Source organism: Hylobates moloch, unplaced genomic scaffold (genome assembly GCF_009828535.3).
Source record: "Hylobates moloch isolate HMO894 unplaced genomic scaffold, HMol_V3 SCAFFOLD_7, whole genome shotgun sequence".
In the NCBI taxonomy this organism is placed as follows: Eukaryota; Metazoa; Chordata; class Mammalia; order Primates; family Hylobatidae; genus Hylobates; species Hylobates moloch.
In genome coordinates, this window is record NW_026652282.1 from 99658665 (window position 1) to 99678835 (window position 20171).

The 20171-nt window shown below is 39.4% G+C and overlaps 1 protein-coding gene across 1 annotated transcript in view; it reads left to right on the plus strand.

Annotated features, from left to right (window-relative positions):
* The window catches only part of WDR44 (WD repeat domain 44), a 101651-nt gene that overhangs the window by 53991 nt on the left and 27489 nt on the right, over positions 1 to 20171 (plus strand). The window contains exons 9-12 of the mRNA XM_032757507.2: positions 94 to 200; positions 2630 to 2781; positions 5272 to 5410; positions 6677 to 6741. Of these exons, the coding sequence (XP_032613398.1) occupies positions 94 to 200; positions 2630 to 2781; positions 5272 to 5410; positions 6677 to 6741 (463 nt within the window). The remainder of the gene's footprint in view (positions 1 to 93; positions 201 to 2629; positions 2782 to 5271; positions 5411 to 6676; positions 6742 to 20171) is intronic.

Sequence of the window (20171 nt, forward strand, 5' to 3'; positions counted from 1 at the left end):
AGTGTACTTTATCAGTCGCAGCTAATACATTTGTCTGCAAATTATTGGACTTTTACAGTTAACTGAGTTGATACTTTTTTCATTTTTGTTAAGGACTCAACTAAAGAAGTTTCTTGGAAAATCAGTAAAGAGAGCAAAGCACCTTGCTGAGGAATATGGTGAACGTGCTATAAATAAAGTTAAAAGTGTTAGAGATGAAGGTGAGTTAAAACAGAACATTTCAACTGATCATTCAATTAATTTGTAATCGTCTAAATTTAGCCTGTAGTTTATAAGAAGCATTCTATTTAAAATAGTAAACCTTTATAGCTGACGTCTTAGTATGTCAATAAATAAGGTACTCTTATCACTTAATTTTATGAGTGTGAAGAAAAATGAATTTATACATATTTTGTGACTTTGACAATCTGAAATGGTTGAGTGTTAAATAATCAGTTATAAATTTGTTTGTTTGTTTGTTTTTTTGAGATGGAGTCTTGCTCTGTCGCCCAGGCTGGAGTGCAATGGCATGATCTTGGCTCACTGCAAGCTCCGCCTCCCAGGTTCACACCATTCTCCTGCCTCAGTCTCCTGAGTAGCTGGGACTACAAGTGCCTGCCACCACACCTGGCTAATTTTTTGTGTTTTTAGTAGAGGTGGGGTTTCACCGTGTTAGCCAGGATGGTCTTGATCTCCTGACCTCATGATCTGCCCGCCTAGGACTCCCAAAGTGCTGGGATTACAGGCCTGAGCCACTGCATCCAGCCATAAATTAGTTTTTTAAGGCTATTTGGTTTTGGGTTTTTTTGTTTGTTTGTTTTGTTTGTTTGTTTGTTTTTTGAGAAAGTCTCGCTCTGTCACCCAGACTGGAGTGGAATGGCATGATCTTGGCTCACTGCAACCTCCGTCTCCTGGGTTCAAGCCATTCTCCTGCCTCAGCTTACCAAGTAGCTGGGGTTATAGGCACACACCACCACACCTGGCTAATTTTTGTATTTTTAGCAGAGACAGGGTTTCACCATGTTGGCCAGGCTGGTCTCGAACTCCTGACCTCAGGTGATCCACCCACTTCTACCTCCCAAAGTGCTGGAATTACAGGCATGAGCCACCACGTCTGGACAAGGCTTTTTTTTTTTTTTTTTGGAGATGGAGTCTCGCTGTGTCACCCAGGCTGGAGTACAGTGGCACGATCTCGGCTCACTTCAACCTCTGCCTCCTGGGTTCAAACAATTCTCCTGCCTCAGCCTCCTGAGTAGCTGGGATTACAGGCACCTGCCACCACACCTGGCTAATTTTTGTATTTTTAGTAGGGACAGGGTTTCACCATGTTGCCCAAGCTGGTCTCGAACTCATGACCTCAGGTGATCTGCCCACCTCAGCCTCTCAAAGCTCTGGGATTACAAGCGTGAGCCACCGTGCCTGGCCAGCTATTTGGTTTTTACAAATACAGTCAGTCCTCCATATCCATGGGTTCCACATGGAGGGATTCAAACAACCACAGATAGAAAAATATTTTTTAAAATGTATAAAAAATAACAATACAACAATAAAACATAATAGAAAAAATAACAACTATTTATATAACATTTACACTGCAGTAGATATTATAAGTAATCTAGAGATTATTTAAAGTATACAGGGCAAGGCATGGTGGCTCATGCTTATAATTCCAGTACTTTGAGAGGCCAAGACAGGAGAGCCGCTTGAGGCCAGGAGTTCGAGACTAGCCTGGTCAAACATAGTGAGACCCTGTCTCTACTAAAAAATAAAAATTAGCTTAGTGTAGTGACATGTACCTATAGTCCCAGCTACTCAGAAGGCCGAGGAGCAGGATTGCTTGAGCCCAAGAGTTCAGGGCTGCAATGAGCTATGATTGCACCACTGCACTCCAACCTGAGACCCTGTCTTTAAAAAAGAAAGCAAGTACATGAAAGGATGTGCATAGGTTATATGCAAATACCGTGCCATTTTATGTTAAGGGATTTGAGCATTCGCAGATTTTGGTACCATAGCAGGTCCTGCCATGGATACTGGGGAATAACTATATTTTCAAAATTAGGTAGGGCTGGGTATGGTGGCTCATATCTGTAATCCCAACACTTTGGAAGGCTAAGGCAGGAGGATCACTTATGCCCAGGAGTTGGAGACCAGCTTGGGCAACATAGTGAGACCCCCGTCTGTATAAAAATAAATAAATAAATTTTTTTGATTAGGTAAATTTTCTAAATTTGCACATATCTTAACCTCCTATGCCTTTGTCATTATTGTACTCATTTGTTTTATTTAATGAAACTTACTTAGTACTTATTCAGTGCCTGGGACTGTACTAAGCACTTTTACCTGTATTCATTTAATCCCATAGAAACCCTATGAGGTAAGTACCATCATTATCCCCATTTGATAGATGAGAAAACTAAGAGGTATCGAAAGTTGAGTAACTTGCCTGTGGTCACACAGATAATAAATGACAGAGCTGGATTTGAACCTGGCAGTCTGGCATTAGACTCCATGTTTTTAACCAGTATGTTATATAATAAATAAATTTTACTCTTCCATTTAATGAATTTTCTTGGTATGCAGGAAATATGAAATTATGATAGTAGCAATATCTACATTAGCTAGTAGTGATTTCTGTTGCTTTTCTGTTCAGTGTTTCATACTGATCAAGATGATCCTTCATCAAGTGATGATGAAGGAATGCCATACACAAGACCAGTTAAATTCAAAGCAGCACACGGTTTCAAAGGACCATATGATTTTGATCAGATCAAAGTGGTGCAAGATCTTAGTGGTGAACATATGGTAAGCAACTTTTTCATTTTTTAGGATTGATACTGTTTTTGTTAAGAGAAATACTTTGGCTTCTACAAAACTATCTCTTTCTATGTATGTAACTTTGCTAGCCTGACTCAAGAACAGTGAATTTATGTTAACATGATTTAATGAATAGGTAATGCAGAGTCTATCTCTGAATTATTCCAGAAGCGACTTATCGGCCAGGTGCAGTGGCTCACGCCTGTAATCCCAGCACTTTGGGAGGCCAAGACAGGCGGATCACTTGAGGTCAGGAGTTTGAGACCAGCCTGACCAACATGGCGAAACCCTGTCTCTACGAAAAATATAAAAATTAGCCGAGCATGGTGGCGGGTGCCTGTAATCCCAGCTACTTGGGAGGCTGAGGCAGGAGAATTGCTTGAACCCAGGAGGCAGAGGTTGTGGTGAGTCGACATTGTGCCACTGCACTCCAGCCTGGGCTACAGAGTAAAAGACTCCATCAAAAAAAAAAAAAAAAAAGGAAAAAAAGGAGTTATTGAATAAGTAAACTCTCAGCCTGTATCACTAAGAAACCTATGCAAAGGCACCAAACTTTAAAGCAGTTAAATTAGAGGGTGGTCTGTAACTTTGAAAAATGTTTAAAATGTTCCCAACCATATTTTAAATAATTTACAAAATATATCAGAAGGTCAATATATGTTGTAAAGTGAGATATTCAGCTAAAACAAGGAGAGAGGTAAAAGTTCAAGTTCTCCTTTAGAGTTCAAATGTACCAATGTAGATGCAATAGCACAAACTGTATTGCAGTTAACCCCTGAAAATGCTAGGAACACAAGGAAGGTAGTGATAAAATTTAGAACTGAATAAATAATACTGTGCCCTTGATCAGGGAATCTGTTTACATTTTAAGTCTAAAAGTTGGCTTAACTGGAATGAAGCAACCATAAATATATTGGCTGGCAACCAAATTCAAATTTGAATTTTGATGTTTACAATCTATAGATAAATGTTTGAGTTGATTTTAGTATTTTCCTTAAGGAAATTGATGAATTTCCTAGTACTGTATTGACTCGTTATTTCCTGTTTTAAATAAAATCTCATCATAGTAGGCTCCAAATGACTCATTTTTAATACACTTGAATTTTGTAGAAGTGAATGGCTATTTCAATAAATGGGCCGTGGCATAATCTTTTTGATACATCTGAATGTGTATATAATAGTATTTCTTGTAATAAGATTTGGTCTTTCCAACTTAAGAGGTTCGTGTTCTTTCTCCCTGCTCCTCCACCCCCACCACACACACACATACTTTCCTACTGTTTACAGTATCTAGAGATTCTGGTCATATACTTTGAAACCTTGTTTCTAGAGAGAAAAGTAGGATGAGACCACACCATTCCAATACAACTACCTTTTTTTTTTTTTCTTTTTGTGGCAAAGTCTCGCTCTGTCACCCAGGCTGGAGTGCAGGGGTGGGATCTCAGCTCACTGCAGCCTCTGCCTCCTGGGCTCAAGCAGTCCTCCCTCCTCAGCCTCCTGAGTAACTGGGACCACAGGTGCACACCACCATGCCTGGCTAATTTTTTGTATTTTTTTGTAGAGATGGGGTTTTGCCATGTTGCCCAGGCTAGTCTCAAACTCCTGAGCTCAAGTGATCCACCCACCTGGACCTCCCAAAGTGCTGGGATTACAGGTGTGTGCCACCACGCCCAGCCCATTCCAAAACTGTAATACTTCTAAGTGCTCGATGCTATACAGGTCACTGCCAAGGTGGGCTTTAGTCTTCCTCAATCCTGCTCAGTTGTTAGTGCTTTGCTGAGGGCTCTGCCACCCATCTTTACATTCAGCTAGGGGACTAAGATCCCCAACTAGGATTTGTGCTTTTCCAGTGAAGATTTCTTTCACTTTAGAACTTTAGAACTCCCATTTCTGTTAATATGTGGACAGGGTTTGAGTTCTTGAAGTTGTTAGTTTAGATTATGGAACACTACGACTATCTTACCCTACCTTTCTTCTGAAAGTCTACTTTTGTGTTATTATAGCACCGTTGAACTTTTGGACTTAAGTAGTGTTAGCAATTTGAGCGTTATCTTAGTATATGTAATTTGGCATAATTTTAAACTTTGGCTTTAAAGTAATGTCTCTATTTTATTTTATTTTATTTATTATTATTTTTAGATTGAGTTTCGCTTTTGTTGCCCAGGCTGGGGTGCAATGGCGCGGTCTTGGCTCACTGCACCCTTCACCTCCCAGGTTCAAGCGATCCTCCTGCCTCAGCCTCCCAAGTGGCTGGGATTACAGGTGCCCGCCACTATGCCCAGCTAATTTTTGTATTTTTAGCAGAGATGGGGTTTTACCATGTTGGCCAGGATGGTCTCGAACTCCTGACCTTAGGTGATCCACCTGCCTCAGCCTCCCAAAGTGCTGAGATTACAGACATGAGCCACTGTGCCAGGCCAAAAGTAAAGTCTCTAAAGGTGTAAAGTATTAACTTTGAAACTTCTTCTGTTTTCATAGGGAGCTGTTTGGACCATGAAATTTTCTCACTGTGGCCGATTACTTGCCTCAGCTGGACAAGACAATGTAGTGAGAATATGGGCTTTAAAAAATGCTTTTGACTATTTCAATAATATGCGAATGAAATACAATACTGAAGGTATTTTTCATCTATTTAAAAATCTACAGAAACCTGAAGTTTTTACATTTTAGGTATACTGATGCCCTACTTTTCTGGCGGTCATTTGCAGCAACCACTACTTATGATAATAGCCAAAAATTTGAAAGTAAGACAGACGTCAATGGCAAAAAGTCTCTAAACCCAATGAAAAGAGCTGCCACAAAGCTTTTGATTTATCCCTTTCCAGGTGTAGTGTGTAGTTAATTTCATCAACTATTGAGAACATATTATTTGGTTTCCTCTGGCAACCTTCAGTTCTATCCTAGGTTAAAATAGAATTGCTAATTAAACTGGAAAAAGAATGAAAATCATATATATCCAGTAAGTAAAAATGATTAAGGAAAGAGTCATGGAAAATAAATGTGAATTGTCAATATATCAAGGGATATATGAAAAAATGTTGAAAAGAGAAGCCTCAGAACATTATGTACACACTGATTACAACTATGTACAGATATTTATGTATCATGACGTTATCAGGAAAGTATATAGAATTGATGTAAATTTGGGCTTTAAGTTCATAGGATTCTTTTCTAATAACTATTTAACTGTGTAATAAGTTTTTTGCACACCCTCCCTGCCATCAAGTAAGGCTGCAAACGAGAAGTAAAGCCTAGGAGAAAGGAGAAAAAAGATGGCCATGGGTGAGAGTATATAGTCAAAGCAGCAATTTGAGGAACATAGAAGTCTAGGGAGATTCACTAAACTGGCAAGCTAGGCCTCATATACTTGAGTAAATCCTGTGTGTATTGCTTGCATTATGTTTCAATACTTAGTTGAAGATGATAATAATTTGACAAGAAGTTAAACTGTGTTTACTATATGGTGAGTTTTTCTAGTCCTAGCTGTGTGTCATTTCTTTTACTGCCCTGCCAAGAGCAAAAAGACTATTTTCAGTGGCCCTTGAGACTAACCCCAGCCCTGACCCTTTCTGTTCCTTTATTGTTCCTCTTGCTACTTGCCATGATTAATAAGAATGTGTTCTATTCGAATACTGAGGATTTAACAGTGTTTTGTTTACTAAAGTAGGGAAATGGTTAAGCCATTTTATGAAGTTTTTATGTAAAAATGATTAAAACAAATATTGTGGCTCTTATAGGGTTATACCTCAATTGTTAGTATTTTTCTAGAATACTATGTTCTCTAACTATTAGACATTGCTGTGTCATTACTTTTGAATGTTATATTTTGGTGGGTCTGTGTGTGTACATACATGGTTTTTTACAATTATTATGTTGTTTTTAGGACGTGTGTCCCCATCACCCTCTCAGGAAAGTCTAAGTTCATCAAAATCGGATACAGATACAGGGGTATGCTTATTTTATGGTTACTATGTTTTCAGGTATGATTTAATTTGTTTACCATAAAGTATTTTTGTGTATCAGAAACTACAGTTGCATGAAGACACTTAATTAAAATTAAGATGTATCATTAGAAACAAGAGTTTCTTCAATTAGAAGAAATTAGCAAATGAAAATTTTTGATGTTTAAAGGTTGCCAGACAGTGAATACTATTGCTCAGGGTACTATACCACTAATGTAAACTTAAATAATACAAAAGCCCCTCCCCTCAAATCCATGTTAGACATTTTTTAAATAATGATAATAGATACCCAAATAAGAGGTAATTAAGGACAGAAAAAAGATATTTAAGTATTTTAATTTTCTAATCTTCTTGGTTTAATAAACACTTTATCACAGTTTCAGATAAGGTATCTTAATGATTTTCATTTGGTTTTAGAGCTAGAAGGTTAAGTATAACCAATTTTAAACCTAAAAAGCAGAATACACAATATTGTACTAAGTTGTCACCTGTGCTTTTTGTGTGTTACATTAGGTAAGGGTGATATAAACAAGAGAACCTAAAATGTCTACCTGCTCAACAGTATTTTCCTGAGATTTCACTGGCTCCAGTATTTGACACTACATTTTCTCCTTCTCGTGGCTTTCCATGGTTCTGTTTTTCCTTGTTCTCTTATACTCCCACTGTTTCTTCTTCCATCTCCTTACATTTACTGTTTCTCAGGGTCTGTTCTTGGCCATTTTCAATAGACATATTTATGCTCTTCTTCTAGTCCTGAACTGGCTTTAGATCTGTAGTTCTTTGTTTACTCTCAGTAACTTTATGATTTTTAAACAGGAACATTATTGTGCTTGCTGCCTTTTCACATAATATATAGGATCTCTCTACCTACATGTAATTCAACCACATCAACTAATAGGTCCAAAACTAAATTCCTTCAACAAATGTTTTCTGAGTGCCTGCTATATGTGGCAGACACTGCTACATGCTATAAAATCAAATGAGACATATTATCTGTCCTCAGGGATCTTGTGGACTAGTGAAATGGGTAAACTCACAATTACAGTATTAGATGGTGATATTCTACAGAAGGTATTACACAAAAATAGGTTAGCCTTATAAATCACAGTGTTAGGAATAGTTTCCTGGAAACTTGTTATTTGAGCTAGGATTTAGCTATATGAGAGAAGAAAGGAAGGAGCGTGCCAGACACAGGGAATAGCAAGTACAAAAGCATGGAGGCTAGTATGTTAAAGGTACTACAAGGAATTACACATGGCTGGGAAAGGCGCATGTGTGAGATTGGTGGGAGAGGTAGGCAGGAGTGGAATTTTAAATGACTTTTTGTGATAAACCAAGATGGAACTTTATCCTGCAAACTACTGGGAGCAGGGTGGGGCTTTGAAGGATTTCACTCAGAGGCATAATTACCATGTTCAGATTTTTGTTTTAGAAAGGGTATTCTGGTAGTATTGTGAAGGATAGACTAGGTGGGGGCTTCAGGTTAGAGACAGGGAGACCATGTAAGAGGCTATCAACCCAGAGAAATGGCTACTTCCGATTTTGATGATTATGATACCAGTAGAGCTAGAAACTGTAAAGATAAGCTGAATTGAGAGATGTAAAATAAGTCTAATTTGTAGGACTTGGTGACTGATTAGCTGGGGTAGTAAAAGTGAGTAGCCTAGGATGAATCACAGGTATCTGGCTTGAGTAGTTAGCTAGATGGTGATGGTCATTCATAGAAATATTTTTTTATTTTAATTTTTATTTAATTATTTTAATCCATAAGTTATTGGGGTACAGGTGGTATTTGGTTACATAAGTTCTTTAGTGGTTTTGGTGCACTCATCACCCAAGCAGTATATGCTGCACCTATTTGTAGTCTTTTATTCCTCACCCCCCTCCCACTCTTCCTCCCAAGTCCCCAAAGTCCATTGTATCTTTCTTACATCTTTGCGTCCTCATAGTTTAGCTCCCACATGTCAGTGAGAACATACAATATTTGGTTTTCCATTCCTGAGTTACTTCTCTTAGAATAATAGTCTCCAATCTCATCCAGGTTGCTGCAAATGCTGTTAATTCATTCCTTTTTATGGCTGAGTAGTATTCCATCATGTATACATACCAGTTTTCTTTATCCACTCGTTGATTGATGGGCATTTGGGTTGGTTCCACGTTTTTGCAATTCCAAATTGTGCTGCTATAAACGTGCGTGTGCAAGTATCTTTTTCTAATAATGACTTCTTTTCCTCTGAGTAGATACCCAATAGTGGGATTGATGGATCAAATGTTATTTCTACTTTTAGTTCTTTAAGGAATCTCTGCACTGTTTTCCATAGTGGTTGTATTAGTTTACATTCCCACTAGCAGTGTAGAAGTGTTCCCTGATCACTGCATCCATGCCAACATCTATTTTTTTATTTTTTATTACGGCCATTCTTGCAGGAGTAAGATGGTATCACACTGTGATTTTGATTTGCATTTCCCTGATTATTAGTGATGTTGAGCATTTTTTCATACGTTTGTTGGCCATTTGTTTTTTTTTTTTTTTTTGAGAATTGTCTATTTATGTCCTTAGCCCACTTTTTGATGGACTGTTTTTTTCTTACTGATTTGTTTGAGTTTGTTGTTCATTCTGGATATTAGTTAGTCCTTAGTTGGATGTATAGATTGTGAAGATTTTCTCCCACTCTGTGGGTTGTCTGTTTACTCTGCTGACTATTCTTTTGCTGTGCAAAAGCTCTTTAGTTTAATTAAGTCCCAACTATTTATTTTTATTGCATTTGCTTTTGGGTTCCTGGTCATGAAATCCTTGCCTAAGCCAATGTCTAGAAGGGTTTTTCCAATGTTATCTTCTAGAATTTTTGTGCTTTCAGGTCTTAGATTTGAGTCCTTAATCCCTCTTGAGTTGATTTTTGTATAAAGTGAGAGATGAGGATCCAGTTTCATTATCCTACATGTGGCTAGCCAATTATCCCAGCACCATTTGTTGAAAAGGGTGTCCTTTCCCCACTTTTTATGTTTTTGTTTGCTTTGTCAAAGATCAGTTGGCTGTAAATATTTGGGTTTATTTCTGGGTTCTCTATTGTTTTCTATTGGTCTGTGTGCCTATGTTTATACCAGTACCGTGCTGTCTTGGTGACTATGGCCTTATAGTATAGTTTGAAATCAGTAAGTGTGACGCCTCCATATTTGTTCTTTTGCTTAGTCTTGCTTTGGCTGTGTGGGCTCTTTTGGTTCCATATGAATTTTGGAATTGTTTTTTCTAATTCTGTGAAGAATGATGGTGGTATTTTGATGGGGATTGCATTGAACTTGTAGATTGCTTTTTGAAGTATGGCCGTTTTCACAATATTGATTCTACCCATCCATGAGCATGGGATATGTTTCCATTTGTTTGTGTTATCTATGATTTCTTTCAGCAGCGTTTTGTAGTTTTCCTTGTAGATGTCTTTCGCCTCTTTGGTTAGGTATGTTCCTAAGTATTTTATTTTTTTGCAGCTATTGTAAAAGTGATTGAGGCCGGGCACGGTGGCTCATGCTTGTAATCCCAGCACTTTGGGAGGCCGAGGCGGGCGGATCACGAGGTCAGGAGATCAAGACCACGGTGAAACCCTGTCTCTACTAAAAATACAAAAAATTAGCCGGGCGTGGTGGCGGGCGCCTGTAGTCCCAGCTACTCGGAGAGGCTGAGGCAGGAGAATGGCGTGAACCCGGGAGGCGGAGCTTGCAGTGAGCTGAGATTGCGCCACTGCACTCCAGCCTGGGCGACAGAGCGAGACTCCATCTCAAAAAAAAAAAAAAAAGTGATTGAGTTATCGATTTGATTCTTCGCTTGGTTGCTGTTGGTGTATACAAGAGCTACTGATTTGTGTACATTAATCTTGTATCTGGAAACTGTGCTGAATTCTTTTATCAGTTCTGGGAGCTTTCTGGAGGAGTCTTTAGGGTTTTCGAGGTAAACGATCATATCGTCAGCAAACAGTGACTTTCTCTTTACTGATTTGAATGCCCTTTATTTCTTTCTCTTGTCTGATTGCTCTGGCTAGGACTTCCAGTACTATGTTGAAGAGGAGTGGCAAGAGTGGGCATCCTTGTCTTGTTCCAGTTCTCAGAGGGAATGCTTTCAATTCTTCCCCATTCAGTATTATGTTGGCTGTGGGTTTGTCATAGATGGCTTTTATTACACTGAGGTATGTCCCCTGTATGCTGATTTTGCTGAGAGTTTTAATCATAAAGGATGCTGGATTTTGTCGAATGCTTTTTCTGCATCTGTTAAGGTGATCATGTGATTTTTGTTTTTAATTATGTTTATGTGGTGTATCACATTTATTGACTTGCATATGTTAAACCATCCTTGCATCCCTGCTGTGAAACCCACTTGAACTTGGTGGATTATCTTTTCGATATGTTGTTGGATTTGGTTAGCTAGTATGTTGTTAAGGATTTTAGCATCTATGTTCATCAGGGATATTGGTCTGTAGTTTTCTTTTTTGGTTGTGTCCTTTCCTGATTTTGGTATTAGTGGGTGATGCTGGCTTCATAGAATGAATTAGGGAGGATTCCCTCTTTTTCTATCTTGTGGAATAGTGTCAAAAGAATTGTTACAAATTCTTCTTTGAATGTCTGGTAGAATTCTGCTGTGAATCCATCTGGTCCTGGACTTTTTTTGAGATGGAGTGTCACTCTGTCACCCAGGCTGGAGTGCAGTGGTGCGATCTCAGCTCACTGCAGCCTCTGCCTCCTGGGTTCCAGGGATTCTCCTGCCTCAGCCTTCCTGGTAGCTGGGATTACAGGCACACACCACCATGCCTGGCTAGTTTTTGTATTTTTAGTGGAGACGAGGTTTCAACATGTTGGCCAGGCTAGTCTTGAACTCCTGGCCTCAGGTGATCTGCCTGCCTCGGCCCCCCAAAGTGCTGGGATTACAGGCATGAGCCACTGTGTCCGGCCAGTCCTGGACTGTTTTTTTTTGTTGATAATTTTTAAATTACCATTTCAATCTCGTTGCTTGTTATTGGTCTGTTCGGGGTATCTAACTCTTCCTAATTTAAGCTAGGAGGGTTGTATTTTTCCAGGAATTTATCCATCTCTTCTAGGTTTTCTAGTTTATATGCATAAAGGTGTTCATAGTAGCCTTGAATGATCTTTTGTATTTCAGTGATGTCAGTTGTAATATCTCCCGTTTCTCTTCTTAATGAGGTTATTTGGATGTTCTCTCTTATTTTCTTGGTTAATCTTGCTAACAGTCTATCAATTTTATTTATCTTTTCAAAGAACCAGCTTTGTGTTTCATTTGTCTTTTGTGTTTTTTGTTTCAATTTTGTTTAATTCTGCTCTGATCTTGGTAATTTCCTTTCTTCTGCTGGCTTTGGGTTTGGTCTGTTCTTGTTTCTCTAGTTCCTTGAAGTGTGACCTTAGAATGTCAGTTTGTGCTCTTTGAGTCTTTTTGATGTAGGCATTTATAGGGCTATGAACTTTCCTCTTAGCACCACCTTTGCTGTATCCCAAAGGTTATGATAGATTGTTTCATTATTGTCATTCAGTTCAAAGAATTTTTTAATTTCCATCTTGATTTCATTTTTGATCCAGTGCTCATTCAGGAGCAGGTTATTTTATTTCCATGTATTTGCATGGTTTTGAAGGTTCCTTTTGGAGTTCGTTTCCAGTTTTATTCCACTGTAGTCTGAGAGAACACTTGATATAATTTCAATTTTCTTAAATTTATTGAGGCTCGTTTTATGGCCTATCATGTGGTCTATCTTGGAGAAAGTTCCATGCGCTGTTGAATAGAATGTGTATTCTGCAGTTGTTGGATGGAATGTTCTGTATATATATCTGTTAAGTCCATTTGTTTCAAGATATAGTTTAAATTCATTGTTTCTTTGTCGACTTTCTGCCTTGATGACCTGTCTAGTGCTGTCAGTGGAGTATTGAAGTCCCCAACTACTATTGTGTTGCCGTCTATCTCATTTCTTAGGTCTATTAGTAATTGTTTTATAAATTTGGGAGCTCCAGTCGTAGGTGCATAAATATTTAGGATTGTGATATTTTCCTGTTGGACAAGGCCTTTTACTGTAATATCATGTCCCTCTTTGTCTCTTTTAAATGCTGTTGCTTTAAAGTTTGTTTTGTCTGATATAAGAATAGCTACCCCTGCTCGCTTTTGGTGTCCATTTGCATGAAACACCTTTTACCACCCCTTTAAGTTTATTTGAGTCCTTATGTCTCCTGAAGACAGCAGATAGTTGGTTGGTGAGTTCTTATCCATTCTGCATCTCTGTATCTTTTAAGTGGAGCATTTAGGCCACTTAACATTCGATGTTAGTATTGAGATGTGAGATACCTCATAGTGTTACTTGTTGCCTGTGTACCTTGGTTTTTTTTGTTTTTGCTTTTTAACTTCCATTTCTGTTTTATAGGTTCTGTATGATTTATGCTTTAAAGAGGTTCTGTTTTAATGTGTTTCCAGGATTTGTTTCAAGATTTAGAGCTCCTTTTAGCAGTTCTTGTAGTGGTGGCTTGGTAGTGGCAAATTCTCTCAGCATTTGTTTGTCTGAAAACGACTGTATCTTTCCTTCACATATGATACTTAGTTTTATTGGATACAAAATTCTTAGTGATAATTGTTTTGTTTGAGGAGGCTGAAGATAGGGCCCCAATCCCTTCTAGCTTGCAGGGTTTCTGCTGAGAAATCTGCTGTTAATCTGTTAGGTTTTCCTTTATACATTACCTGGTGCGTTTGTCTCACAGCTCTTAAGATTCTTTCCTTTGTCTTAACTTTAGATAACGTGATGACAATGTGCCTACGCGATGATCGTTTTGTGATGAATTTCCCACTTGTTCTTTGTGCTTCTTGTATTTGAATGTCTAGGTCTTGAGCAAGGCCGGCGAAGTTTTCCTTGATTATTCCCCCAAATATGTTTTTCAAACTTTCAGACATCTCTTCTTCCTCAGGAACATCAATTATTCTTAGGTTTGGTTGTTTAACATAATCCCAGACCTCGTAGAGGCTTCGTTCATATTCTCTTATTCTTTTTTCTTTGTCTTTGTTGTACTGGGTTAATTTGAAGACCTTGTCTTTGAGCTCTGAATTTCTTTCTTCTGCTTGTTCAATTCTATTGCTGAGACTTTCCAGAGCATTTTGCATTTCTATAAGTGTGTACAGTGTTTCCTGAAGTTTTTATTGTTTTTTTTTCTTTATGCTATCCATTTCCTTGGATATTTCTCCCTTCGCTTCTTGTATCGTTTTTTGGATTTCCCTGCATTGGGCTTTGCCTTTCTCTGGCGCCTCCCAGATTAACTTAATAACTAACCTCCTGAATTCTTTTTCAGGTAAATCAGGGATTTCTTATTGGTTTGGATGCATTGCTGATGAACTAGTGTGATTTTTGGGGGGTTGTTAAAGAGCCTTGTTTTGTCATATTACCAGAGTTAGTTTTCTGGTTCCTTCTCATTTGGGTAGGCTCTGTCAGAGTCTAGGGCTGAAGGCTGTTGTTCAGATTCGTTTGTCCCACGGGGTGTTCCCTTGATATAGTACTCTTCCCTTTTTCCTATGGATGTGGCTTCCTGTGAGCCGAGCTGCAGTGATTGTTATCTCTCTTCTGGGTCTAGCCACCCAGCAAGTCTACCCAGCTCTGAGCTGGTACTGGAGGTTGTCTGCAGAGAGTCCTGTGATGTGAACCGTCTATGGGTCTCTCAGCCGTGGATACCAACACCTGTATCAGTGGAAGTGGCAGACGGGTGAAATGGACTCTGTGAGGGTTCTTAGCTTTGGTGGTTTAATGTTCTATTTTTGTGCTGGTTGGCCTTCTGCTGGGAGGTGGCACTTTCCCACCTCCAGAGCATCAAGCTATGGTAGTATGGATTGGAAATGGTGGTGGGTGGGGCCCTAGAACTCTCAAGAGTATATGCCCTTTGTCTTCAGCTACTAGGGTGGATAAGGAAGGCCCATCAGGCGGGGGGAGGGCTAGGTGTGTCTGAGCTGAGAATCTCCTTGGTTGGGTCTTGCTGAGGCTGCTGTGGGGGATGGATGTGATGTTCCCAGGTCAATGAAGTTGCGTACCTAGGAGGATTATGGCTGCCTCTGCTGAGTCATGCAGGTTGTCAGGGAAGCGGGTGAAAGCTGGCAGTCACAGGCCTCACCCAGCTCCCACGCAAACCGAAGGGCCAATCTCACTCCCACCATGCCCTCTCAACAGCTCCAAGTCTGTTTCCAGGCAGTATGGGATCTGGGCCTGAGAACTTGCCCCAGGCTACCCACCTCCCAGATGCAAAACAAAAAGGCTTGGTTCTTCCCCGACCTATGGAGTCTGCACACCAGATTCGTGCCCTCCCCTTTCTGGCCAGGAGGCTTCTTGCCAGTTCAAATTGTTACAAAGTTCAGCTGGAGACTTCCTTCTCCCTATAGTGTTTCCCCTCCTATTCCTCTGGCTGCCCTCCCGAAGGATCCCTGTGGTGCCAGGCAGGAATGGCCTGCTTGAAGACCCAGCGAGCTCCCAGGGCTTTCCTGCTGCTTCCTCTACTTCTATATTTCATTGGGCTCTCTAAATTGACTCAGCTCCAGGTAAGGTCAGAAACTTCTCCTGCAAACAGACGTTCAGTTTCCCCACTGGGGGTGTGTGTTCGGGAGAGGAGGATCTCCCTCTCCCACTTCTGCAGTTTGAGCACTCAGAGTATTCGGGGTGTCTCCTGCATCCTGCAGGAGCATTCTGCTTCCTTCAGAGGGTCTGTGGGTTCTCTTGGGATTCCTGGTTCTTTCTTGGAGTTGATCTACAGCTAAAATTCATGGTGTGAGCCTCCGCATGCTGCTCTGTCCATCTGAGTAGGAGTTGCAATCTAGTCCTGCCTCCTGTCTGCCATGATGGCATCCCATTGTGTTTAAAATGTTTCTTAGAGATAGCATATAGTTAGACCATGTTTTTTTTAACCACTCTGCCAGTTTCTGTTTTTTAATTGGTACATTTATACCATTTAAACTTACTGTAATTATTGCTACTTTAAACTTAAATCTGTCATCTTTATGATCATTCATTGAAATATTTTCATCATTCACCCACAAACCTGCTTCTCCTCACTTCTGAACCTTGTTTAGTGGCATCAACATCTACAAGTTACCTTTTTAACTCAATCAAAAATACTCCATTACTTTTTCTTCCTTACCCACATTTCAAATTAGTAACAAATTCCTAGCCACTCTACCCCCACTCACAAATACCTATGGAACTTACCCCCTCATCCCTAATTGTCACACACATCGTCTAGGTCTTCAACACTCATTTAAATGCTTGCCATAGTCTCCTAATTGTTTTTTCTGCCTCTGGTCTCTACCCAATTCATTTGCTACACTGCCACCAGCTAGCCAGGTTTTTCAAAACAGATTGACTGTGCCATTGTGTGGTTTAAAATTTTTTTTTTCTTTTTTTTGAGACAGAGTCTCGCTCTGTCGCTGAGGCTGGAGTGCAGTGGCATGATCTCGGCTCATTTGCAACCTCCGCCTCCCTGGTTCAAGGGGTTCTCCTGCCTCAGCCTCCCAAATAACTGGGATTACAGGCACTCACCACCATGCCCAGCTAATTTTTGTGTTTTTAGTAGAGATAGGGTTTCACCATGTTGGCCAGGCTGGTCTTAAACTCCTGACCTCAAGTGATCCTCCCACCTCGGCCCCCCAAAGTGCTGGGATTACAGGTGTGAGCCACCATGCCCAGCCTTGTGGTTTAAAATCTTTTGACAGCCCTTTATCTACTCTGCAATAAGATTCTTCCCTATATTGCCTAATCTTAACTTTTGACTCAGTTCCAATTCCCTAGTGCCAGTGCATCCTACCAGCCATGCCTGATACGGGTCCGTACACTAAGCACTTTCACTTTCATGTCTCTGTCCCTGTTGTTTGCTTTGCCTTCACAGGGCAAAGCCCTACTTATCTTTCAAGATTCAGCTCAAATATCTTATTATTTTCCCCAAATCCAGCAGGTAAAATTGTTCTTCATTTGTATTGTAATAGTACATCATAGGTACTTTTATACTGATATTACCAAGTCTTTCTTGTTAGTCTCCCTGGCTAGGCTCTGGGCTGATTGAAGGCAAAGAACTGTACTTCACAGATTTTAGTATCCTTGGAATCTAATTCCATTCCTGATTGTAGCAGGCCTGTAATCATGTTGAATTCCTGCCTGCCTGTGGACCTTTATTCCTATTGTTCCCCTTATTTGGATGCCTTGATCATCTTTCTATTCAAAGTATGCCCATTCTTCATGGCCCACTTCCTCCATAAAGCCTCACTGACTAATGTAGCAGTGATAATTTTAACTGCTTTGCTTTAGGGAAAAGGGCTTGCTTTATTAGTTTAATTTACCATACAGTTTCCAGGCATTGATTACTATTAAAAATAGAGACTATCTGTTGTATCTTTTATTGTGCTTATTTCAGCAATCCTACTTATAGATCCTTAACTATATCCATCTAACCCCAAACAGACCTAAGTAACTCACAATTTTATTGAATACAAAGCCTTTTTACATGAGAAATAACATTTATATCCATTGTTTTCGGGAAGAGATCATTTGGGGTTTGTTTCCCTTCTGTCATTTTATTTGGGGACAGTTAAAAGAGGTTTCTATTTCACATGCCATTAGAGTTTGACACCAGGAATTATCTTTTAACCTAGTGCTAGCCACAGTGAGGCACAGTAAACACAATGGAGTTTATGTTCCTGATGTGTGTATTCTTTTTTTTCTTATGATAGTGATATCTTTTTCATCTCTTTTGAAGTACTTTTTCAGTCTTTTGTCTTAGCATCTGTGTGAAATATAAGATATAAAAGTATTGTACAGTTGAACATACAGAGTGATGTACCCAAGATCACTCACCTATGCATTGGTAATGCCAAGCCTAGAATTCTGGCTGTTTTCTGTTTCTGTTAATTTTCAAAATTAGCTCAATAAATGTAAGAAAGGAAGAGATGCATGTTTAATATGCTCCATTATTTTAGACACTTATAAAGTAGAGATTTTTTTAATAGTTGGGTTTTGCAGAGACTATTAGACCTCATGGCTTCTAAGAATTGATAATTGCATCAGATTGCAAATATGAATATACTGTATCCATTTTAATAAGTATAAAATTTCTTTTTGATACTAGAAGCTGTAAGTATGCTGTTTACCTAGAAATTAATGTTTTTCTTGCAAATTTATGTTTAATGTGCATGACTAGGGAACATTAGCATAGGTGTTATAGCATTTAACTGCTGCTTAAAATTTTTGAGAATAGGCCAGGTGCAGTGGCTCATGCCTATAATCCCAGCACTTTGGGAGGCCCAGGCAGGAGGATTGCTTGAGTCCAGGAGTTTGAGACCAGTCTGGGTAACGTAACAAGACTATGTCTCTATTTAAAAAAAAATAGCCAAGCGTGGTGGCATGTACCTGTAGTCCAGCTACTTCAGAGGCTGAGGCATGAGGATCACCTGAGCTCAGGAGTTTGAGGTTACAGTGAGCTGTGATCACCACTGCACTCCAGCCTGGGTAACAGAGCAAGACCCTGTCTTGAATAAATTTTTTTGGGCCAGGCGCGATGGCTCATGCCTGTAATCCTAGCACTTTGAAGAGGCCAAGGCAGATGGATCACCTGAGGTCAAGTGTTCAAGACCAGCTTGGCCAACATGGTGAAACCCGATCTCTACTAAAAATACGAAAATTAGCTGGGCATGGTGGCATGTGCCTATAATCCCAGCTGCTCAGGAGGCTGGAGCAGGAGAATTGCTTGAACCGGGAGGCAGAGGTTGCAGTGAGCCGAGATCGCACCATTGCACTCCAGCCTGGGCGACAAGAGCAAAACTCCGTCTCAAAAAAAAAAAAAAAAATTTCTGAGAGTATATCATTAGAATCTAGGACTTGGGTAAAGGAAGTTAACTATAAGGGAGTGAGAGAATTTTTGTGAAATGTCGGTATGCAGTATTTGATACAGATTTGTCTTGGTACTATTAATAGCCTCACTTTACAAATGAAGGTTTAGAGCTGTTAAGTAACTCAACAATTTCACACAGTCATAGCATCAGAATTAGAACCCTGCTCTGTCTCTAGAGCTTATGTTTTTAACCATTATGCTCCAGTGGTTGACATCTTGAGGTCTGGGACTATGTCTTCATTCAGTCTACAGATATTAAGTGCCTACTATTTTTATTAATCACTGTTCTAGGGGCTAGAGATATAGTAAGTGAACAAAAGAGACAAAAATATCTGTGAACAAGAGACAAAAATAGAATGGAGCATACATTCTAGTGGAAGAAGACAGAAAATAAGTAAATTTTATAATATAAAGTTTTTTTTTTTTTAGATAGAGTTTCACTATTGTTGCCTAGGCTGGAGTGCAGTGGCACAATCTTGGCTCACTGCAACCTCTGCCTCCTGGGTTCAAGCAATTCCCCTGCCTCAGCCTCCCAAGTAGCTGGGATTACAGGCATGCACCACCACTCCCGGCTAATTTTTTTTGTATTTAGTAGAGATGGGGTTTCACCATGTTGATCAGGCAGGTCTTGAACTCCTGACCTCAGGTGATCCACTCGCCTTGGCCTCCCAAAGTGTTGGGATTACAAGCGTGAGCCACTGCGCTAGGCTATAAGTTAATTTTTTAAACCACTTTATTGAGGTATGATTGGTATTCAAAAAGCTGTATATATTTATTATATAGAACTTAATGAGTTTGGAGATAAGTATACAAGCATGAAACCATCACCACAGTCTGTGCCGTAACCCAAGCATCACCTATAAAAGTTTATTCTCATCCTCTTATTTATTAAGTATACGATACAGTATTGTAAACCATAGGCACTGTGCTATATAATAGATCTCTCAAACTCAATCATTTTGAAAGTGAAACTTTGTGTCCTTTGACTAATACCACCTGTTTCGCCAGCCACAGGCCCTCGCAATCACTGTTCTACTCTGCTTCTATGAGTTTGATGTTTCTAGATTCATCATATAAGTGGCATTATGTAGTATTTGTCCAAAAAGTATCTGGCTTAATTTCACTTAGCATAATGTCTTCCAGTTTCATTCATGTTATCACAAATGCCAGGATTTTCTTTTTATGACTGAATAGTATTCTGTTGTGTGTATATGTCACATTTTCTTTATCCATTCATCTGTCAATGGACATGTAGGTTGTTTCCATGTCTAGGCTGTTGTGAATAATGCTGCAGTGAACATGGGAGTTCAGATACCTCTCTGACATGCTGATTTTATTTACTTTAAATATATACCCAGAAGTGGAATTGCAGGATCATATGGTAGTTCTATTTTAAGTTTTTTCAGGAACTTTCATACTGGTTTTCCTAGTAGGTGCACCAGTTTACATTCCCATCGACAGTGTACAGGGTTTCATTTTATCCACATCTTCACTAATACTTGTTATCTTTTATATATATTTATATATATATTA